This window comes from Danio rerio, chromosome 12 (assembly GCF_052040795.2).
Source record: "Danio rerio strain M-AB ecotype USA chromosome 12, GRCz13ab, whole genome shotgun sequence".
Classification (NCBI taxonomy): Eukaryota; Metazoa; Chordata; class Actinopteri; order Cypriniformes; family Danionidae; genus Danio; species Danio rerio.
Window position 1 is genome coordinate 51,452,501 of NC_141032.1, and position 17,500 is coordinate 51,470,000.

A 17,500-nucleotide genomic window follows, 5' to 3' on the forward strand; every position below is an offset into this window, starting at 1 on the left:
AGGAAACACTGTGAACAATTCCTGAACCTGTTCAACAGCAGTTGGGAAATATTTGAAAAAGAATATATATTTCACAGAAGGGCGAATCATTTTGCTCTCAACTGTATATGGAACATTATTCATATCCCATAAATATATATACACACCGGCCACTTTATTAGGTACACCTTACCAGTACTGGGTTGGACCCCCTTTGCCTTCAGATCTGCCTTAATGCTTTGTCTACATGCCTAAATGCATTGAGTTGCTGCTGTGTGATTGGCTGGTTAGAAATTTGCATTAACAAGCAGTTGGACAGGTGTACCTAATAAAGTGGCCGGTATGTGTTTTTCTCAGACCTCTGCTGCTGCTGTGTTCCTCCACCTGGGGTCTGTTCAGAGATGGACACGGGTTCTCCACATCATAGGAGCGGTTCAGGACGGGTCTGCGCTTCTCTGCCTCATCACCACTGCTCCTCTGCTTGAGTTTGATTGACAGCTGTCCGTCACTCGTCTCTGAGACTGCCGATGGTGATGATGCTGACTCTGAGCTGAGCTGTGATTGGCTGACAGGTCTGCGTTTCTCCTCCTCATCATTGCTCCTCCTCTGTTTGAGTTTGATTGACAGCTGTCCGTCACTCGTCTCTGAGACTGCTGATGGTGATAATGCTGACTCTGAGCCAAGCTGTGATTGGCTGACGGGGCTGGAGATGATGATGCGGTGTGCTCGGGGTCTCCGCTGTGCCGGTGGGCTGCGGCTGACCTGAGGCCCGGGGAATCTGGGTAATGTAGGCAGCTCTGTGTACGAGCCCGTCACACTGAGAGAGAGCGACAGGCTGGAGTCAGGAGAGTTCTCAGAGAGACGCTTCTCCATGCGCTGGTTCAGCAGACGGAGGGTCTCTCTCTTCAGATCAGAGCAGACGGAGGAGGAGGAGGAGGACGGCACTGCGGCAGCTGGAGCATTCTGGGGATTAATCAGCGGCTGGAACAACAGCACACAGGTTATGTACAAACAAACTACAGGTGAGCTCCACTAGTGGATGCATCTGCACATCTGAAGAGGCTGACATGAGCCTGAAGGGGGCGATGCTCACATTCAAGAGTAACACACACTCACATACTCCTGAGTGTGTATGTGAGTGTGTGTTAAAGTGTGCAAGTCAGTGTGTGTGAATGTAAGTAAATACACACACACACACACCCCCGCACACAACACCCAGTACAGTGAGCAGCAATTGCTTCCAATGCCCTGGGAGTAATTAGGGGTTTGATTATGAGTGCATGATGTGTTTTAGATGTGTGTGTGTGATGCTGAACTCACCTGTATGTTGACCAGGACGTCCTGCACGCGCTGCAGAAGAGCATCTGTGTGTCGTCTGTGTCGGTTTCTGTCTCTCTGCACAGCTGTGTGTCTGTGATTCAACATCTGCGCACGCTGATCCACACTCAACTGACACACACACACACACACACACACACGCATGCATACCAGTACACACAGAAACACGCCAACATACACAAACACATACCCAAAAAAAAAACACACACACACACAGTACACGCACAAACAAACACATACAGAAACACACACACAACACACAGTATACAGTTTGCAGTAACTCTTATATCACAGTGACTTTACCATGAGCTGTGTGTGTGTGTACATGTTTTTGTGACATATCAGGACACAAATCTGTATAATGACACAGGTATTACAGAAGGTGGTGAATTATGAGCACATTGCTGACGTCCTCATTTCTCCAAAAGCTTCTAAATCACACAGAATGAGTGTGTTCACAGGGTAAAACTGTCCTCAGTCTCCTGTGAGGGGGGGGTTAGGGCAATACAGAATACAGTTTGTACAGTAGAAAAACAATGGAAACCTATCGAATGTCCCCACAATTCACAAAAACAAACGTGCGTGCGTGCGTGCGTGCATTCTCATCAGCTGTCGGCTGCTGGTTAGAGTTTTCCCAGTGTTGATTAACAGTCACTAATACACACTCCTGTGGTTTTAAGTGTGCTTCTATGCAACCAGTCGATACGCAACACACGCATGACACAACACACACACACACACACACACATCTGACGCTCAAAATCATCCATTAACAAATAACTGATCGCTTTATTGTTGATCTGATTGATAAGGTGTCAGTACAATTCCGTGTATAAAGATTGATTTTATTCTAAGTAGATTAAAGAGATGTCTGAAATATTAATAGGAGGATGATGTTTCATTTATATTAAATCCCTGTGTTATTTTCCTCATTATAATTCTGAGATGGAAGATTTATTATGTAATAATTTAATCATGTTTATCATTTCTGAATATTTTATATGTTTATGAATTTATTTATTTAGAAAATAACTGATTAGCTTATTTTTTTGGTTCTTTTTATGTTTCTAAGTTGATTTTTATTTACATTAATAGTTATGTACTGTTAGATTTATTATGTAATTATTTAATCATGCTTATAAAAGGCTCAATTTATATTGTGGGAGAAAATAAATATATATAGTGCTCAGCATATACAGTACACCCCTCACAAATCTCTCTGTTAAATTCACATTTTTAATAGTAAGCTCTACAATATTATAACTGTGCATATACAATATATTGGTGAGTACTGAAGCCAAATCTGGAGCTCATCTAACAGAATAAATTAAATAAAAATTCAATACAAAAAAAAAAAAAAAGGAAAAATCAAAAGAAGCAAAAAAAATTTTTTCTTTTCTAGTATTTTTGCAATATTTTGCATGAATTTAATTTGTATTATCTTTCAATTTCTAAATATGTTTGGTGACAAAAATATTATTTTAGTAAATATATCTGTTTAATAAATCTGTTTTGTTTAAATGCATCAAAATACACTGACTATATTCACTGAGAAATGGATAAACATATTAATTTTTAAAATGGGCTGTACTCAATTATTATGACTTTATATATATATATATATATATATATATATATATATATATATATATATATATATATATATATATATATATATATACACACACACACACACACAATTTAATCAGACACATTTAATCTCACTGATATCACATTACTGTTTTTTCCTACTTATTAATAGTTCTCTGTACTGTTAGTTGTCTATTTTTTATTTATTCTCTGTAGAGTTCTTTGTGATATATTGTGTAGGTTTATTTATTTATTATTTCACTTATTTGTTTGTTTAGTAAATAATTGATTTACTTGTTTTTTATGTTTTTGTTAGGTTCAATTTTTATTTATGATTTTTCTATTTACATATAACAGTTTTGTACTCTTCGATATTTTATTAAATTTGAAACGTTTCTTACCTTCACTCTAATCATTTAGTTTGCTGCTTTTTCAAATTACTTATTTAAAATAAGTTGAAACAATGAGTTGTTTTTTGGGGGACAACTTAATTTTTTATGTTCAATCCACTCAAATGTGTAAAAATGATTAAGGTAACTTAATCGATTTCTGTTGGGGCAACATGAAGAAACTGTTTGTAACCCAGCATTGTTGATAGTTTGTTTTTGGTTATTTATTAATTCCCTGTGTCATAAATGAGTGCTGTTTGGAGCATAATGTTTATTTTCCTCTCGTTTGTTTCTCACCACGGGCTCCAGCAGGGTCCTGCCGCTGAAGCGCAGCTGTGAGGAGGACACCAGCGCCCTCTGCGGCGGAGGAGAAGAACTGCAGGCGGACAGCAGAGACTGTAGAGTCCTGCTGGAGAACTCCTCATAACTCTCCATTACACTACAAACACTGCTGAACAAAACACCACAGCTCATATTACAGCAGAAACCCAGTCACACTACTTTAGTTATGATAAGGCAGGGATTACTACGTTACTATCGTGTTGTTGTCATGAACGAGTTGATCACACTTACCGCTGTTCTGCTGAATTCTCTGTCTGATAGCGTGTTTCCTCACACATTAGGAATAGTTAATTAATCCTTAATTATCACACTAATAAGTTAAGACTGTTTATTTAGTGTTTTATGGAGTGGCTCCTCTTTCACTCTCCTCGCGCTCCTCGACTGTTGGAGACGCGTTGCATAGCGACCGCGGGAAGCCCCGCGCCTGTCACGTGATTCTGCAGCGTTTAGGGTGTGAAGATGACAGCAAGCTGAAGTGAGGCTAACCCTTATTTTCTTTGCTTCTATTTTTTTTGATTGATGTGAAGGTTATCGTTTCGTTGCTGATGGTTATATTACTTCCTTTATACTGTTTGTGTTATGAAAATATCTTTGGTACTTTTCTTTTATACTGTCGTTGGAGTTGTAGCGCCGGTGCGCGATGACGTCATTAAAGCGCTATAAAGCACGGTGGCGCGCATTGTGAGCGCGCAGACGCACAGCGGGACTCGAGAGAGAGAGAGAGAGCAGCAGCTGAAGATGATGATGATGATGGAGATGCAGTATAATAATAATAATAATGGTTATGGAGTGGAGGAGTACATGATCCAGGAGGATGAGTGGGACAGAGACCTGCTGCTGGACCCCGCCTGGGAGAAACAGCAGAGGAAGGTCAGATGCTCCACTTTCATCATCTGTTTATTTGTCATTATTCTCTTTAAGTTGTCTTCTTTATAATCTTGCCTTTATGCACTTAATAAAGTTCTGTATTGTTTATTAGTTAATGCAAATGAGCACCACTGTATCGCTAGTAGATAATACTAGTATAAACTATTAATTTCTGTTTATTTACAGCATCACACATTAGTAGTGTAATATAATGAATCACAGCTTAAGTCTGATTATATTTGCTAATTTACTGAAAAATATGTATATTCAAATGACAAATCAGTAAATAAATGTCAAAATAATAAACCTGAACTCTGCATGACAAGCACAGACGAGGACACGAGGGGAAATTAATCATTTATTACACATTTTGTCGATTTTTAATTATCCACTCGGAGTTTTATTGTTTATTATTTTGCTTTTATGCAGTTCTGTGGTGTTTATTCAATAATGCAAATGAGTTGCGAGACAAACACTGATAATAAATAATCAACCTAAAGCACGGATGAGGAAGCAGATGAAGGAAATCAAATCAAATCATCTACATTGAAAACATCAATTAAAAATAATTTTATTGTTATTAAAACAAAGAAATGCAAATAGTTATTAGTTTAATACTGGTATTCTTTAAATATTTCAACTGATGCTGTAACAAATATAACGAAAAGAGCAAAATGAGGAATTTAGAAGACAATTCAAATAATAAAGACGAAAATGATTATAATTGATGGAGATTTCAGTGGTGTGTGTGTGTGTGTGTGTGTGTGCGTGCGTGCGTGCGTGCGTGCGTGTGTGTTTGAATGTGTATGTGTGTGTTTGTGTATCTGTGTATGTCTGAATGTGTATGCGTGTGCGTGCGTGTGTGTGTGTGATTGAGTAAGTGAGTGTGCCTGTGTAAGTTGTGTGTGTGTAAGTGGTTGCGTGTGAGTACGCATGAGTTTGCATGAGTGTGTGTGTGTGTGTGGTTAAGTGAATGAATGTGTGTGTGTGTGTGTGTGTGTGTGTGTGTGTGTGTGTGTGTGTGTGTGTGTGTGTGTGAGAGTGAGTGAGTGTGCCTGTGTAAGTTTGTGTGTGTGTGTGAGTAAGTAAGTGAGTGTGCCTGTGTAAGTTTGTGTGTGTGATTGTGTGTGTGTGTGTGTGTGTGTGCGTGCGTGTGCATATGTGTGTGTGTGTGTGTGTGTGTGTGTGAGTGAGTGTGCCTGTGTAAGTTTGTGTGTGTGTGTGTGTGTGAGTGAGTAAGTGAGTGTGCCTATGTAAGTTTGTGTGTGCGTGTGTGTGTGTGTGCGTGTGTGCGTGTGTGTGTGTGTGTGTGTGTGTGTGTGTGTGTGTGTGTGTGAGAGTGACTTTGTATCCGTTTATGTGTAAGTGTGTGTGTCTGTGTGCAAGTGTGTAAGTTTGTATGTGTGTAAGTGGTTGCGTTTGAGCGTGCATGAGTAAGTGTCTCTGTGTGTGTGTCAGTGTGTGTGTGTGTCCTCCTCATCCTCCAACAATAGCTGTGGGTGTATTGTGAGAGCTGTGGACAGATGCTGATGGTGATGCTCTAATTATATCTGCAGTGTTCAGAGCTTCAGTTCTCTCACTAATCCTCCGTCCTTGATGCCGCATTCATCTGTCACACACACTCAAAAACTCGCTCACCTGTGCCTTAACGCTCGACCCTTCACTAAGGTGCACCTTTAAAGGGTCAGTTCACACAAAAATTACAATATACTCATCATTTACTCTCTCGAGTTGCTTTCTTCTGTTGGACACAAAAGAAGATATTTAGAAGAATGCTGAAAGCCTGTAACCATTGACTTCCTTACTAAACAAAATCAAACAGTATGGAGGTCAAATGGTCACAGGTTTTCCTTTTTTTTATTTGTTGGGTGAAATGTCTCAAGTGGTTAAAAATCTTCATGAGTTTCTTAATTCAGTTGAACACAAAAGAAGATATTTTGAAGAATGTTTGAAACCTGTAACCATTGACTTACACATAATGGAAAATGTTGAAATTTAAATGTACTCACTGTTTACATTCTTTCAGCTGATTGTAAACCTACAAGTTTCTTGGTTCTGTTGAACACAAAAGCAGATATTTTTTAGAATGCTGAAAGCCTGTAACCATTGACATTCATAGTAGGAAAATCAAACACTATGGAGGTCAAATGGTTACAGGTTTCCTTTTTTTCATTTTTGGGTAAACTGTCCCAAGTGGTTATAAATCTTCACGAGTTTCTATCTAATGGTTGAACACAAAAGAAGATATTTTGAGGAATGTTGGAAACCTGTAACCTTTGACTTACACAGAAGGGAAAATGTTGAGGTAAAGGGTCAGTTCACACAAAAAATAAAAATTCGCTTACTATTTACTCTCTCAAGTGGTTATAAACCTTTATGAGTTTCTTTATTCTGTTGAACACAAAAGCTGATATTTTGTAGAATGCTGAAAACTGGTAACCATTGACTTCCATAGTAGGAAAATCAAACATGGAGGTCAAATGGTTACATGTTTCCTTTTTTAATTTTATGGGTGAGCTGTCTCTTTAAGTGGTTATAAATCTTCATGAGATTCTTTCTTCTGCATGAACACAAAAGAAGATATTTTGAAGAATGTTTGAAACCTGTAACCATTAACTTACACAATAAAAAAGTTGAAATTTAAATTCACTCACTAATTACACTCTTTCAGGTGGTTGTAGACCTACAAGTTTGTTGATTCTATTGAATACAAAAGCAGTTATTTTTTAGAATGCTGAAAACCTGTAACCATTGACTTCCACAGAAGGGAAAATGTTGAGTTAAAGGGTCAGTTCACACAAAAATGTATTTACTCACCATTTACTCTCAAGTGGTTACAAACATTTTTTTCTGTTGAACTCAAAAGAAGATATTTTGAAGTATGCTGAAAACCGGTACCCATTGACTTCTATAGAAGGAAAAAAAAGCTATGGAAGTCAATGGTTACAGGTTTCCAGCATTCTTCAAAATATTTTCATTTGTATTCAAAAAAGAACAAAACCCATAAATGTTTGAAACAAAAAAAGGGAAGGTAAACAATGACAGAATCCTTATTTTTTTAGGGTGAACTATTGCTTTAAGTGGTTATAAATCTTTGAGTTTCTTTGTCCTGTTCAACACAAAAGAAGATATTTTAAAGAATGTTGGAAAACTGTAACCACTGACTTGCATAGAATGGAAAATGTTAATATTTAAGTGAAGTTTTACAAACTAATTTCGAGTGGAGCACGTGATATGACTGCAGCTGGCCACTCATCTACACTCATTAGCTAGCCAATCAGATTGATCCAAACTCCCTATAAGTAGCCTAGTTAGAACTACTCCCTTAACTTAGTTTTCCGAAGAAACCCCCCATCATAGTGTTTGCATCCCTTCTCCTCCTTTCCTCCTTTACCACGGGGAGCTCTCGAGAACCACCTGATCTCGTACTCCCCTCACCTGCTCTATGGACCAGGCGGGAGCCCTGGGCTCAACTATCTCCGAGCTCAGGGTTCTCTCCCGTGACAGCATGCCAAACCTGCTAACTTACTAACAGTTGTCAAACAATATCTAAGTGTGAACTCTTGAAATGTACTCACTGTTTACACTCTGTCAGGTGGTTATAAACCTATGAGTTTCTTGATTCTGTTGAGCACAAAAGCAAATACTTTTAGAATACTGAAAACCTGTAACCATTGACTTCCATAGTAGAGAAAATCAAACACTATGGAGGTCAAATGGTTACATGTTTCCTTTTTTCTTCATTTTTAGGTGAACTGTCCCTTTATGTGGTTATGCATCTTTCAGTTTCTTTGTTCTGTTGAACAAAAGAAGATATTTTGAAGAATGTTGGAAACCTGCAACCATTGACTTCCACAGAAGGGAAAATGTTGAGTTAATGGAACAGTTCACACAAAAATGTAAATATACTTGCAATTTACTCTTTTAAAGTTGTTATAAACTGCGACATAATGGTTAGCACCATCGCCTCACAGCAAGAAGGTCACTGGTTCAAGCTCCGGCTGGGTCAGTTGGTGTTTCTGTGTGGAGTTTGCATGTTCTCTTCTTGTTGGTGTGGGTTTCCTCTAGGTGCTCCAGTTTCCCCCACAGTCCAAACACATGTGCTATAGGTGTTAAAAATATGCTGGAATAGTTGGCGGTTCATTGCAATGTGGCGACCCCTAATTAATAAAGGGACTGAGCCAAAAATAAAATGAATGAATGAATAAATGAAGTCTATAGTATTTCAGCGTCTGACAGAGAGATGGAGCTTGATGTAATGAAATGTGACACGTGTTTCTGTGGTGTTGTGTCTGAGCTAATAGAGATGAATCTGAGCTTAAAACATCTTCAACTCCAGCTGATGTGCAGTTCATTCATTCATTCACTTTCCTTTGGCCTAGTCCCTTTAAGCATCAGGGGTTACCACAGCAGAATGAACCACCAACTATTTTAGCATATGTTTTTCACAGCCGATGCCCTTCCAGCTGCAACCCAATACTGGGAAACACCCATACACAATCATTCACACAAAGGAGGAAACCCACGCCAACACGGGGAGAACATGCAAACTCCACACAGAAACGCCACCTGACCCAGCCATGACTCGAACCAGCAACCTTCTTTCTGTGAGGTCACAGTGCTAACCACTGAGCCACGTGCTGCCTACTATAATAGATAAATATGCAAATGATCCCCTTTAAGGTGTATTCTATAGTTAAAACGCACTGTAGTATTTAGCTCCTCCAGTGAGATCACTAACACCCCTGAGTGTGTCCTTGATTGGATTTTTTGGTCATGTATTGTCCTTGTATTTGTGTCGTATGCTGACCCTTGGCCTGTCCCGCATCAGCTGTGCTTCTCTGGATGTGATGTGCTGGTTCGTGCATGCGATTAATCTCAACGCCTCGCTGTTTCTCTGAAGCCATGGTCGTGAATGTGTGAGGAAATGTGGCGCTGATGCCAAGCTGTGTCTGTCATCGGCTGTCACTGCACTTTATAGGCCGTCTCGTATTTCAGAGCACGTGTGATTTATGAGTGAACAGACCCCACTGCCATTGACCGGACATTCTGTGCTCGGCTGCCTTTTGTTTTGATCTTGAGCGTTAAATCAATCTTTCCTCAGGTGTCTGTCCTCACAAAACACTCAGACTCGTGTTGAGATTTCTGATGCTTTCATTTTCTAGCTCTTTATACTATAAGTAAACAGGGATGAAGCAGTTCAATTCAATTCACAATTGGCAATCAATTTGAGAACTGTTGTTCGTAACGTAGAGACAACATTAACTAAAGTTCCCGGTTGCTGTCAGAATGCAAATGATATATGATTTCTCTTTATATCTTATCTGTAGCATTGCTAGTATGTTATCAGCACGTTTTGGCATTAAATGTCAAGTTTCAGCATGTTGTCAGCAGGCTCTGGCATTTTATGTAATATTTTTAGCATATTACAAGCACGTTTTGGCATTTTTTTTTGCCGTATTTAAGCATGTTATCTGCATGTTTTGACTTTTCATAGCATGTTTACCATGTTATCGACAAGTTTTGACATTTTTATGTCATGTTTTAGCATGTTATCAGCACGTTTTGGCATTTTCATAGCATGTTATCTGCACATTTTGAAATTATTATATCATGTTTTAGCATGTTATCTGCACGTTTTGACATTTTTATGTCATGTTTTAGCATGTTATGAGCACGTTTTGACATTTCATAGCATGTTTAGCATGTTATCAGCCTGTGTTTTTCATTTCATAGCATGTTTAGCATGTTATCTGCACATTTTGACATTATTATATCATGTTTAAGCATGTTATCTGCACGTTTTGACATTTCATAGCATGTTTACCATGTTATCAGCAAGTTTTGACATTTTTATGTCTTGTTTTAGCATGTTATCAGCACGTTTTGGCATTTTCATAGCATGTTATCAGCCTATTTTTTCATTTCATAGCTTGTTAAGCATGTTATCTGCACATTTTGACATTATCATATCATGTTTTAGCATGTTATCTGCACGTTTTGACATTTTTATTCCATGTTTTAGCATGTTATGAGCTTGTTTTGAAATTTTCATAGCTTGTTTAAGCATGTTATCAGCACGTTTTGGCATTTTCATAGCATGTTTAGCATGGTATCAGCTCGTTTTTTATTTCATACCATGTTTAGCATGTTATCTGCACATTTTGACATTATTTTATTATGTATTAGCATGTTATCAGCACGTTTTGACATTTTTATGTCGTCTTTTAGCATGTTATAAGCACTTTTTGGCATTTCTTAGCATGTTTAGCATGTTATCAGCACGTTTTGACATTTTATGTCATGTTTTAGAATGTTATGAGCAAGTCTTGGCATTTTATAGCATGTTTCACATGTTATCCGCATGCTTTGGCATATTTATGTCATATTTTAGCTTGTTTTCTGCACGTTTTGACATTTTTATAGCCTATTTTAGCATGTTATTTGCATGTTTTGACATTTTTAACCACATTTTAGCATGTTACCAGCATCTTTTGAAATTCTATACCATGTTTAGCATGTTATCAGCACGATTTGTCATTATTATATCTTGTTTTAGGATGTTTTCAGCAGGTTTTGACATTTTATACCATGTTTTAGCATGATACTAGGACATTTTGTCATGTTTTTAGCATGCTTATTACATGTTTTAGCATCCTGCATTTATGTTTTAGCATGTTGATAATATATTCAAACATGTTTTCAACTTGTGCTTGTATTGTTTACCATGTTGACTGTTCATTTTAATATGTCTTATCATGTTTTAATTTGTTGTTGGCATGATTTAACATTTTATAAGGCTAGTAGCATGATTTAGTATTTCACTAGCATGTCCTGACACACATTTAAGCGCTATTGTAACACAACATAATAATATAAGCCGATTTCCCAATACTGTAGTTTTCTACAACTATAGGGTATATTGTACTACAATACACCACAGTTTACTGCAGTAGACAGTAAAGTAAACTTCAGTATGCTATATTGCTCATTAACAAAGTGTGTGTTTGTGTGTGTGTTTTTGTCAGACATTCACGGCCTGGTGTAACTCTCATCTGCGGAAAGCAGGGACGCAGATTGAGAACATTGAGGAGGATTTTCGTAACGGCCTGAAGCTGATGCTGCTGCTGGAGCTTATCTCAGGTACATCAGCTCTCACTTTCACTTTCTGCAGATCACAGCCCACACCAAACAAATACTATAGTAATTTATAGTCAATGCTATAATGTTTTTCAGCCATAATATTGTAAAGTACTTTAATTAATTTGTTGTGGTGGTTCTACAGTTGCTACGATAACAACAACTACAATAATTGAACTGCTGTGGTGATTCTACAGCTGCTATGGTAACACATCAACTATAGTAATTGATCTGTTATGATAATTCTACAGTTGCTATGGTAACACAACAACTATAGTAATTGATCTGTTACAGTAATTCTACAGTTGCTATGGTAACACAACAACTATAGTAATTGATCTGTTGTGGTGATTCTACAGTTGCTATGGTAACACAACAACTATAGTAATTGATCTGTTGTGATGATTCTACAGTTGCTATGGTAACACAACAACTATAGTAATTGATCTGTTGCGGTAGTTCTACAGTTGCTATGGTAACACATCAACTATAGTAATTGATCTGTTGTGGTGATTCTACAGTCGCTATGGTAACACATCAACTATAGTATTTGATCTGTTGTGGTGATTCTGCAGTCGCTATGGTAACAGAACAGCTATAATAATTGATACGGTAACACAAGAACAACTATATTACTATATACAGATGAGCCAATACTGTAGTTTTCTACAACTATAGGGTATATTATATTACAATACACCACAGTTTACTGTAGTAAAGTCCAAAGTATTCTACAGTATTTATTAAAATTCGGTTCACTTTAGTCAATACTAGAGTATTCTGCTGTAGCATTTATTTGAAAATGAGTTATTAAATTAAATAATAATATGCATACAGAGTGATACACTTTACACGTTACATTACATTACGCATTAACTTTACACATATTTATTCTGAAATACTATAGTATTTTTTGATGTGGGATTCTCTGTCCTCCAGGTGAAAGACTCGCCAAGCCTGACCGAGGGAAGATGCGCTTCCACAAAATAGCCAACGTGAATAAAGCTCTGGACTACATCACCAGTAAAGGGGTCAAGCTGGTGTCCATCGGTGCTGAGGGTGAGAGACGCTCTACTGTACACACATCAGTCATGCAGAACTCTCTTTCAGATGCTCCACATGAAGAAATACTATAGTCATTTAATCAGATTAGTGTTTTCTAATCATACTATAGTGAAGTTTACAGTATTTACAACTCTTCGTTAACGACTGCTCCAGCCGAAAACTGTTGTATTAACTATAGTGCACTGATCAACTTTAATAAACCCTGTGGTATGCTTTAGTTTTTACTACAGTAAACTGTTGTGTATTGTATTATACCGTATAGTTGTGAAAAACTAGTGTTTGGGCATTTGTTTGCAAAGTAGTCCTTGTGTTACCATAGCAACTGTAGAATTACCACAACAGATCAATTACTATAGTTGTTGTGTTACCATAGCAACTGTAGAATCACCACAACAGATCAATTACTATAGCTGTTGAGTTACCATAGCAACTGTAGAATCACCACAGCAGATCAATTACTATAGCTGTTGAGTTACCATAGCAACTGTAGAATCACCACAGCAGATCAGTTACTATAGTTGTTGTGTTACCATAGCAACTGTAGAATCACCACAACAGATCAGTTACTATAGCTGTTGTGTTACCATAGCAACTGTAGAATCACCACAACAGATCAGTTACTATAGCTGTTGTGTTACCATAGCAACTGTAGAATCACCACAGCAGATCAGTTACTATAGCTGTTGTGTTACCATAGCAACTGTAGAATCACCACAGCAGATCAATTACTATAGCTGTTGTGTTAACATAGCAACTGTAGAATCACCACAGCAGATCATTTACTATAGTTGTTATTTTATTTAAGTTATTTTACTACAGTATGGTTCAACACACTACCGTATTTACTATTATTTACTGTAGTATTTTTTCATATGAGCATTCAGTCAGTATTGGAATATGTATGAGTAGCTTGAACAGCTGTTTATCCTAACGTGTCTTGGACATAACAATTAAATTAATACATTGGATTAAGAATGACAAAATGTAACGTGTACAAATAAACAACATAGTAGCATGTTTTAGTATACTGCTAGAATGCTAGTTGTATGTTTAGCTTGCTGACTGCATGTTTTAACATACTGCTGTGCTTTAGGATGTTTAGAACATTATTGGTTCAGAATTTTGTTAGAAACGGAGTTGCACATGTTAGTTACTCATGTTGTAAGACATTGCTAGCATGATTTAGCGATTTGCTACTATGTTTTAGCATGTTAGCATATTGCATGCCTGTTAAACTGGCACAGTGTCATGCAGTTCTGAAGTGTGTGCGTGCATGTGTGTGCGTGCGTGCGTGTGTGTGTGTGGGTGCGTGTGATCCTCAGAGATTGTGGATGGGAATGTAAAGATGACTTTAGGAATGATCTGGACCATCATCCTGCGCTTCGCCATCCAGGACATCTCAGTGGAAGGTAAGGTACACACTAACATGCTTGCGCGCACACACACACACACACACACACACACACACACACACACACACACACACACACACACACACATGCACATAATACACATTCACACACACATTTGCATATATAAACACACGAATACATACACACATATACACAGACACTCACATACACACAATCACACTTGCACAAACACTCATGCACATGCTCACACTTGCTTCTGTTGTGTGTGTGTGTGTGTGTGTGTTTGTGTGTGCATGCATGCATCTGTGTGCAGTTGTATTTGTATGTATGTGTGTTTGTACACGAGTATGCGTGCATGTGTATTTGTGATTATGTGCATATGTTTGTGTGTGCGCGTTTGTATTTGTGTGTGCGTGTGTGTATATATGTGGTTGCGTGTGTGTGCACATGTATGCTTGTGTATGTGTGTGTATATATTCGTGTGTGTTTGTGTGTATTTATGTGTGTGTATATGTGCATGTGTATGTGTGCGAACGTGTGTATGTGCATGCGTATATGCGTTTGCTCATTTGTGTGTGTGTGTGTGTGTGTGTGTGTGTATGTGTATGTGTATGTGTGTAAACATGCGTGTGTGTGCATGTGCATATGTGTGTGTGTGTGTGTGTGTATGTGTCTGCTCACGTGTTTGTGTGTGTGTGTATCAGAAACGTCCGCTAAAGAGGGTCTCCTGCTGTGGTGTCAGAGGAAAACGGCTCCGTACAGAAACGTGAACGTGCAGAACTTCCACTGCAGGTACACACTCACACATGCTCTGCGTGTTTACTGAGATGAAGATGATGATGACGACGGTGTGTGTTTAAAGCTGTGTGTTTGCTCTCTCAGCTGGAAGGACGGTCTGGCGTTCTGTGCGCTCATTCACAGACACAGACCGGATCTGATCGACTTCTCCAAACTCAACAAGGTCTCTGTGCTGCTGCATGAGCTCCAGACTAACAGAGAGAGGAATGAACTAAACAATTAGAAGAATAATATAGCAAACAGTCTAATGTCACGCTGGCTCAGTGATTAGCACTGTTGCCTCACAGCAAGAAGGTCTTGAGTTTGAGTCTCGGCTGGGTCAGTTGGTGTTTCTGTGTGGAGTTTGAATGAGTGAATTTGAGTGTGTATGGGTGTTTCCCAGTACTGGGTTGCAGCTGGTAGGGCATCCGCTGTGTAAAACATATTCTGGAAAAGTTGACGGAATTTAACACACACACACACACACACACACACACACACACACACACACACCCACACACTCATACACACACACACATAAACACGCACATAATACACATTCTCAAACACATTTGCATATATAAACACAGGAATACATACACACATATACACAGACACTCACATACACACAATCACACTTGCACAAACACTCATGCACATGCTCACACTTGCTTCTGTTGTGTGTGTGTGTGCGTGCATGCGTGTGCATCTGTGTGCAATTGTATATGTGTGTATAAACAGTTGGTGTTTCTGTGTGGAGTTTGCATGTTCTCCCCATGTTGGCGTGCATGGGTTTCTTCCGGTTTCCCCCACAGTCTAAACACATGCACTATAAGGGAATTGGTGAACTAAATTGGCCATAGTGTATGAGTGAATTTGAGTGTGTATGGGTGTTTCCCAGTACTGGGTTGCAGCTGGTAGGGCATCCGCTGTTTAAAACACATTCTGGAAAAGTTGACGGTTCATTCCGCTGTGGTGACCCCTGATAAATAAATGGATTAAGCTGAAGGAGAATGAATGAATGAATAAGATATAATGTAATACACTGTAAAAAACTATAAGCTCAATGACGGCATGTTTTTAGGTCATTGTAACTTACTAAACTAAGTTAATCATGTTCCAACTTAATTTTATAAGTTATGCATGCTGTTTTAAGTCAGTTTAACATAATATAAGTTCAATGTTAATTTGATTCAGCTTAAAAATTTAGGGACCAGGACTTTTTTTACAGTGTAATAATAAAATAATAGGAATTACTCATGGCCTTTTTCACATTTGCGTGTTTCTCAGCATTGTAAGAGGTCATAGTTGGTAAACTCAGAGCGCAGTGAATGGGAGAGTACAACAGGTCATTTATTTATTCCACAATGGTGTTATCAGGACAACAGTGTGAGACGGCAGCCAGAAGAGAAAACAATCTCATATTTATTATAGCGACTGCACTGTTTGTGTGTTATGAGTGCTGATCAGGTGTGCTTCAGTGTGAGTGTGTTGATGCTTCTGTCAGTCTATGTCGCTCCTGTCGCTGTTCATCTACACCTCCACATCTGTAATCCTCTTAGTCTATGCTGACATCATCTTCAGCAGCTCAAACACTCTAATGGCTAATGGACAGACGGCTGCTTCTCACTCAGGGCTGCTGGACATGCTAATGAGATGGAGATTAGTGGGCGGGGCTTTCCCCCTCTGATGACACGTCCAAAGGGAGAATGCCAATCACAGTGCTTCTGCATCAAGTCTGATACAACAAACACAGTTCACTCATGTTGAGCATTAGAGGCTGCTGGAGACACACAGCTCACACACCACAGGGTTTAAACAGTGCACTACACCAGGGGTTTCCCAAACTATTCAGCCCGCGACCCCTAAAATAACAATGCCAGCAACCCCCAAATTCCTCTTAGGTGGTTATAAATATGTAAACGTTGCTCATACAGCAATAGGCCTATACATAATGATCCAATTGACAACACAAAAAAGTGCAGCAGCCTAACAACATCATTTTATAGTCATTTATTAATATGTTTTTAATTAATATTGACCTGAACTAAAGTGACTGGTGGACACAATGTCTGCAGCACAAGTTTATTCTTGGGATGATTTTGGAGACCGCCAATTATTCTCAATGTTCAGTTGTGGCCTGTATTTATTTTTAATGTATTTGATTGTTATAAAGGGGTCAGAAAGCTATAAAATCAATGTGCTGCAGCTGTATTAGACTAGTATTTTTTTGTTCTTGTTAAATGCCTGTTGCCAGGTCCTCCTGTGCTGAAGCTCTATATAAAGCCTCCAGTCATTTGAGTCGGGAGTGCAGGGCTCTGCTGGGGTTTATCAGGTCTGCAGTCTCGTATGTCTGAATAACCGCAGGATTTACACTGATATTACCTCTTTACACTGACCGATAATCCCGTCTCAATGAACACGTCTGAAATCAGAACCAAACGCTTAACAAATCATCCACAGCCTGTGTGAAGAGCATGAAGAAACACTGCCATAATCTAACCTTCAGACGGTGTTTTAGTATCACTGAGATAATGCTGGATTAATATATATATATACAACAGTTCTGTCTGGTTCTCGAATCTGATTGGCTGATAGCCGTGATATATTTAAGTAATATCAGCACCCGTGTTAGCCTCT

At 38.5% G+C, this 17,500-nt stretch overlaps 2 protein-coding genes across 7 annotated transcripts in view; one reads left to right on the plus strand and one right to left on the minus strand.

Annotated features, from left to right (window-relative positions):
- Positions 1–4,042, minus strand: part of LOC147834602 (uncharacterized) — a 16,307-nt gene extending 12,265 nt beyond the window's left edge. For 2 of the 5 annotated variants that reach the window (XR_015504777.1, XR_015504778.1), the window contains exons 1-4: positions 3,870–4,042; positions 3,594–3,744; positions 1,300–1,428; positions 305–960 (exon numbers count right to left, since the gene is read on the minus strand). Coding sequence is in view for 1 of the 5 variants with exons in the window: in XM_087277124.1 (XP_087133250.1) it covers positions 339–960; positions 1,300–1,428; positions 3,594–3,747; positions 3,870–3,916 (952 nt within the window). In the remaining 4 variants the exon portion in view is untranslated. Of the gene's footprint in view, positions 1–304; positions 961–1,299; positions 1,429–3,593; positions 3,748–3,869 lie in introns of all 5 variants that reach the window. The other 3 variants (XR_015504775.1, XR_015504776.1, XM_087277124.1) reach the window with 2 other exon arrangements.
- A 285-nt stretch (positions 4,043–4,327) lies between these two features.
- Positions 4,328–17,500, plus strand: part of actn2a (actinin, alpha 2a) — a 42,492-nt gene continuing 29,319 nt past the window's right edge. Inside the window, exons 1-6 of one of the 2 annotated variants that reach the window (NM_001442673.1) lie at positions 4,328–4,508; positions 11,534–11,648; positions 12,585–12,704; positions 14,033–14,119; positions 14,788–14,875; positions 14,966–15,044. In NM_001442673.1, coding sequence (NP_001429602.1) covers positions 4,377–4,508; positions 11,534–11,648; positions 12,585–12,704; positions 14,033–14,119; positions 14,788–14,875; positions 14,966–15,044 — 621 coding nt within the window. In that variant the 5' untranslated portion in view covers positions 4,328–4,376. The remainder of the gene's footprint in view (positions 4,509–11,533; positions 11,649–12,584; positions 12,705–14,032; positions 14,120–14,787; positions 14,876–14,965; positions 15,045–17,500) is intronic. The other variant, XM_087274418.1, reaches the window with a different exon arrangement.